A 6000-nucleotide genomic window follows, 5' to 3' on the forward strand; every position below is an offset into this window, starting at 1 on the left:
TAGCTGAACTGTTACTCAAAGTTTGAGAGAAACCTCTGGTTTGTCTGGTAGATGGGTGTCTCTCATCTACATATTGTTACACTGTTGTTAAGTGGTGCTTTTACATATACCTAAAGTGTGTAGGCAGTGCCGTACTTCAGATCATACCTTTTTTATTCCTACACCAAATTCTGCCACAGCACCAGGATAATTTGCACTGCCAGCAGATTTGTGGCAATCACCTGTGCCTGGGTTAGGTAAAAGATCTGCAGTCCAAGGAAGATGTACAGATCTCTTCCTTTACCTGAACAAATGAGGATCCAGTTCCATTCTGCTTTAGGATTGTCAGCTTTGGACTTAAAACGCTGGATGTTGCAAAGCTGAGCATGTGACACCCTTCTGGTTACCCTCTGTCACTTCTGCTTTGCTACAAAACTGTGAAGGGAAGACGGTTGAAGTACATATGCAGTAGCAGAAATGGACAGTAATCAAAGTAACCTGCCTTCCCAGCATTTCCCTTTCCACTTTAAAGAGTTGCTACCATTTCCTTGACACCATATCCTCTCTCTTTCCGAAACAGGCTGGACTGTGGTAATGAAGATACTGTGGCGGGATACAGTGAAGAAACAATTGGTAGAAATGGAGAGACCAAACCTCCCAGCACCCGAGGCAGTAGCAGTAAGGGTGGCAGTAACAGTGAGCTCTCCACCCCAGAAAAACCCCAGAACCAGAGATTCAGCAGTCGCTGGGAGGCGTCCGTGTTGCTGGAGCCCTCGACTACTGTCCCACTGACTGTAGGTTCACTCCCCAGCTCCAAGAGCTTCCTTGGAATGAAGGCACGAGAATTATTTCGCAACAAGAGCGAGAGCCAGTGTGATGAGGAGGGTGTAACCATCAACAGGCTTTCTGATGCTCTAAAGACTGAACTATGTAAAGATCCAAGCATGGAGACAAAGGCCCCTCCAAGCCCCGATAACCTTAGCCTCTCACCTAAGATTCAGGAAAGCAGTGTTGGACAGCTTCATATCATGGACTACAATGAAACTCATCATGACCACAGTTAAAAAGGAAGATAGTCAATCAGTGTTATTTTCATATTCTTGGCATAGAACAGGAGGCGTGAATGCAAGTTTAACTAAAAGCTTTTATGTTTTTTTGGTCTGAGCAGCTAGCTCATGCAGCGGAGTAGGATTGATGTCCAGAAACGGAAAAAGGCTGCTGAATGAAAGCAAAGTGGATTTTTGGGTCTGGAATTGAAATGCCCAGCCTAACTCTTGCTTCTTTCTCAAATTCAGTCCTTAGCAGCGTGTACTAATTTGAAGGGACAACTGTTAGCATTTGCAAGTATTTTTTCTCTTTCTCCCTGTCCCCAGTGAGTGGCTGCGTTTTATGAACTTGAGTGCAATATGAGGCCAAATTAACATTTGTGAGTCTACTATGAATGCTTTGTATTTCCTTGCAAGCTTCCAATTTAGAGCAGTTAATTGTGCTGCCTGTCCGGGTGACTTCGGTTGCTTTCATCCTGGAAAGAAGCAGCACTAGAATTTCTAGTGCATTCATCTAAAGGTCTCTATTTTGCCTGTCCACTGTCCCACACCCCTCAGAGCCCAGTCTTCATTAAGGTGGACTCTGAATACCTAAATGTTCAAAGAACAGTGTACCTCTGCAAAAAGGATTCATTCGCCCTAATTCATGATCATTGTTTATATTGTCCTTAACATTTCCTGGGAATTTACATTTGAACAGACACTTAATAAGGAACTGGAGCTTGTAATGCAGAAGAGACCGTATATGCTGAAGACTTGTTAAAACACTAGCTTCTGATCTTTTTGGTATTTTAAGTGTTTGCCTGACAGACTGGTACTGACCTCAGCCTGGTTTGTATGGGAAAGCAATTGGGGTGGGAGAAGAGGGAAAAGGAAGCCTTACTCAAGTAGGGAGAGCATGCAGAACGTGTACGTAGAATTGCAAGCTTCTGAAGATTTGCAGAAGAGCATTTGTTTCTCTAATCAGGGAAATACTTGCGCTGCCTGACCCTCCTTCATAGTTCTGGTCTGCGTTCCCGGACTGAGCAAGACCACTGTGCTTTGAGTCCAAGAAATTGGCTTCATTGTTCCTGGGAATACATTTTCAGGCTTGACTTACAGGATATGGTTTCCTATGAGTGCTGTTCTGCTCAGGCTGCGGCGCGTTTTTCAGCTCAGCAGTGTCAGTTTGGCTCTAGGTATCTCCCCTTCGCCCTCATCCCCTTTCCTTAGAAGACAAGGCTGAAGAGGAAGCCTGCTCAAACTGAGAATCAGAATTCCATCGTGAAGCCTTTCTCCATTAATCATGTTTTAAGTCAGTGATGAGCCTTCTGTGAAGGAGGATTGTGGGATCAGGGCCTGTCAGTGGTCAGACTCAATCTCCTTTGTGACAGACAGAGCCCGCTGTTAGGAAGGCAGCGTGCTTGTTTTAAACGTTAGAAATGTCTGGGTCCAGGCGTACTTGGACATATCGGGCTTCACGGTTACCCTGCATCACACGTGGCCTCTTTTCTTAAACATTCTGTTGGTGGCAGCTGCTGTTTAAGAATCGTCTCACGTATAAATCAAGTCCAAGTACACTTGCACTTGTAGTTCAAATCCCTTCTTAACCTGAATAGGAACAGGACTCTGTCGAAGCGGCTGGCAATATGCTAACTTGTACCTGACAGTACTTTTCCTCCCATTTCCGCTTCTTCCATAACGCCTAGGGTCTAAATACATTTCTGCCTGTCTAAATTATTCTCAGTGTCCTTTCGGTTGGTCAGTCCTAACTCTGAAAGTAAAGGTGAACTTCAGTGGTTTTGTCACAGCTTGAATCTGCATGGAATAGAAAATAGAGAGTTGGTTGTAAGTGACAGACTGGTTTTGTCGACATGTCTATAGGCTTTCTAAGACTTAGTGGTAGCAAACGTGGTAGCGTATGTTTCGGTAAGATTTGGAGGTTTCCTGCCCCTTGCCCCACCGGGTCCCAGCCCCAGGAGTGAACGGTTTGCACATTGCCCTTGAAGGACCGGCTCAGCTGTTGGATGCCGTTGCGTTGGAGGAGTTCATTAGCCTGTCCTTCTGCTTTGCCGAGCCCAAAAAGGCATCTTGCTTATATGATGACTTCACTTCTTCTGAGGAGAGGCGGTTTTTGTTGTCCAGTTACAAAAATGCCCTGGCGGTAATGCGAGCTCATTGATAAGGTGGCTTTTTTTTCTTGTTTTAAAAGGATTTTAGCACCAGGATAGTAATGGAAACCACTTTAGGTTTGTTTATGGACCACAAAGATTATGGAGGAACAAATTTTGCAATTTCTTTTTGTAAGTCTAAAAATCATGGATCTGCTGTATGTAGTTAACTTGCAGTTTGTTTGAAGGGGTCCCATCAGTGAAGTGGAAACAGATTTTTTTTTAACTGACTGCTTTTAGTTAAATCTAAAATTGCTGTCTTTGTCAAGTTAATCTGTTCCCTGCCTCGCTCTTTGTAAGCATGTTAAACAATCCACATTAAATGCCATAAATATGAAATACGAGGAAATGGTACAATCGTAAGCTAAAGAGAACTTAAACCAAAAGGAGGTTTTGCTGTCCTTATTAGAATGTTCTAAAATGTCAAGGCAGTTGCTTGTGTTTAACTGTGAACAAATAAAATGTATTGTTTTGCACTACTCTGTGTTAAGTTCCCTGCAAGCCGACCTCTTCGGGACCAAGCTGTGCTGGGGCAAAATGTGCAGAAACAAGTTCGGTATCGAAGCGTCTTCCAGGATCTGCAGAGTACAAAGCAGATAAGTGGTTCTGCCCCTTTTTGCACGGGCTTTGTTGTTAGAAGCTCATTTTTTCTGCATGGAGCCAAAGCCTTTTCTCTTCTGTGGAAAAAAAACCCAACGACAACATGCCGGTATAATCCATAACTGCAAATCTGCACGTTAGCTTTCTCTCTGGCTTTGTTCATGTAGGCTAGAGACTACGCAAGTGATTAGACAAATTAATAGCTGAAAATGTCAGAGACCGTTGTTTGCAAAAGCTGGGGACACTGTCAGAAGCTGCCTCGCTCTGTCCTGTCCCCTTCAATCCATGTGTACCCTCTAGTTTTGGACTCACTGGGTGATCTTTAACGTCCGCCGAACGCTATTTGTGGTTTATTGAAAGCGGTCTGTGCTCTCTGTCTTGGCGATGCAGTGCTTGGGCTTCAGCTGACTAAAGGCTCGGTCTGAACCGGTGCCAGGCCACCACCCAGGAAAACATCGCTGCTCTGGGCGAGGGTGTGTGTATGAAGGTTGATGGGGAGCAGCCCCGCACTGTTCTGCTCTGGGCGAGGGCAGCGGCCGCCTTCGGGGCTTGGGGCAACAACGGGGGCCGCTGCGGGGCTGTAGCCGTGGGTTTGCTTGTTCGTCCAACGGCTGTGAATGTACACAGGTCCCTTTTCCGGGGAAGTATAGGCCCGTCGTTAAGAAGCCCCTTTAGATTTGGGATGGGGGGGGGGGGGACAGTGGGATTGTTGGAGCTTTTTTAAAAGGGCTTTCAAAGGGCCTTCGCCTCCTGGATGCTTTAGTGGGGGGGGGACGGACCCCGGGCGACCCCCCCACGTCCCACGGCGATTCCCGGAGGCGGCCACTAGAGGCCCCACGAAGCCCATCACTTCGCTCCGCAGCGGCCTTAATGACCGTTTCGGGGTGCCGCGGCCCCCCCGACCCCTCGCGGCTGAGCCGTACCCCCTCCTCCCTCCCGCCGGGACCCCGGAACCAGGCGTTTAACGCACAGGGCGTTTTGGCCCGGTTACAGGCTGACAAAAGCCTGGCGTGACCCTGAGCTGAATCAAGGGGAGCCCGGGGTAACTTACAGCCTGCAGGTGCCGGGGTTCTGCTGAGACCAGCTACTACCCGCCTGTATCTAGTTCAGTCTCTGAACAAAAAAAGCATTTATTTCCTGGACTGACAGATCCCTAAGCAAGCCGGTTTGGTGCCCTGCCTGGTTTCTCAGTGTCTATCTTGGAATTTTCTGCTCGGAGAGGCTAAAGTAAAACTTTATTGCACTTCTGTGTTTGGCATTTACATCCTGTTTATGTAAATTCTTCAAACAGCTTGATTTGTAGTAAAGGAAAACAATTCTTGCTGTATCTTTTTGTCTTTTGAAGTGTCCATCCACTCTGGAAGAGGAGAACTTGTATGGAAATTAAGTAATTTGTCTAGATGTTTTCGTGAGGCTTAAGTCTGCAGTCTTCCAACAGATCCTGGTCCTGTCGTTACCAAACCTCAGGCTGCAAGTTTTATGCACTCATTTTTCTGCTGTGTCTTAATATTTTGGCTGCATAAGACTGCTGGAAAGTCTAGGGCTGGGCTAGAAATTATTATTACGGTTTGGGAACTGTTTCTTGTGTGCATCGCAACCTTTGCCCAGTACGAATGGCCGCTGCGTTGGCATTTTGGACAGCGGGGTTGGGGAGGTTGTAGACGGGGTTCGATAGGGCTGTTCTGACAAGCAGTTTGTGCTGTGCTGCGGGAGCTGAACTACAAACTGGGGGATAATTTTGGTCTCATCAGAGCCTGCGTGTTCCAATTTAAACTATATGACAGGGAGAGGAAAGCTGGAAACAAGATCTGGGAATAGCGTCCCTTGTGTCCCCAACACTTGTCACCTTTTTGTCCACAGAGCATGTACTTGGTCTGAAAAACTTTCCAAGACAGCAGCTGTCATTGGACATTTGTCTTTGCAACGTGAAACAATAGGGCAGCTGCGAGCAACTTTGATTTTTCTGCCTGAAGCTGCCTCTGCAACAGGGCTCCCAAATAAAAGCCTGAGAGAGTGACGGTCACACTTAGCTGGCTGCAGCCCCAGTAGTGCCTGGGAGCCTCTGCGTGACCCTGCTGAGCTCCGTGGCCATTTTGAGTTCACTGAGGTTCAATTCAGCTGGATCATGATGTCTCCTATAAATAGGCTTCTGCTCCAGGGCGGATAGATGCATTGCAGCGCAGCACATGTGGATAGGGGAAGGGGAAAAAGTGCAAAAGATAGTG

The 6000-nt window shown here is 46.8% G+C and overlaps 1 protein-coding gene across 8 annotated transcripts in view; it reads left to right on the forward strand.

Annotated features, from left to right (window-relative positions):
- TSC1 (TSC complex subunit 1) overlaps nucleotides 1-3654 on the forward strand; it is a 29366-nt gene extending 25712 nt beyond the window's left edge. For all 8 annotated transcript variants that reach the window (XM_064468731.1, XM_064468732.1, XM_064468733.1 and 5 more), the window contains one exon: nucleotides 560-3654. In XM_064468731.1, coding sequence (XP_064324801.1) covers nucleotides 560-1043 — 484 coding nt within the window. In that variant the 3' untranslated portion in view covers nucleotides 1044-3654. The remainder of the gene's footprint in view (nucleotides 1-559) is intronic.
- Nucleotides 3655-6000: the final 2346 nt, after the last annotated feature.

The sequence above is a fragment of the Phalacrocorax carbo genome, chromosome 18, assembly GCF_963921805.1.
Source record: "Phalacrocorax carbo chromosome 18, bPhaCar2.1, whole genome shotgun sequence".
Taxonomy (NCBI): domain Eukaryota; kingdom Metazoa; phylum Chordata; class Aves; order Suliformes; family Phalacrocoracidae; genus Phalacrocorax; species Phalacrocorax carbo.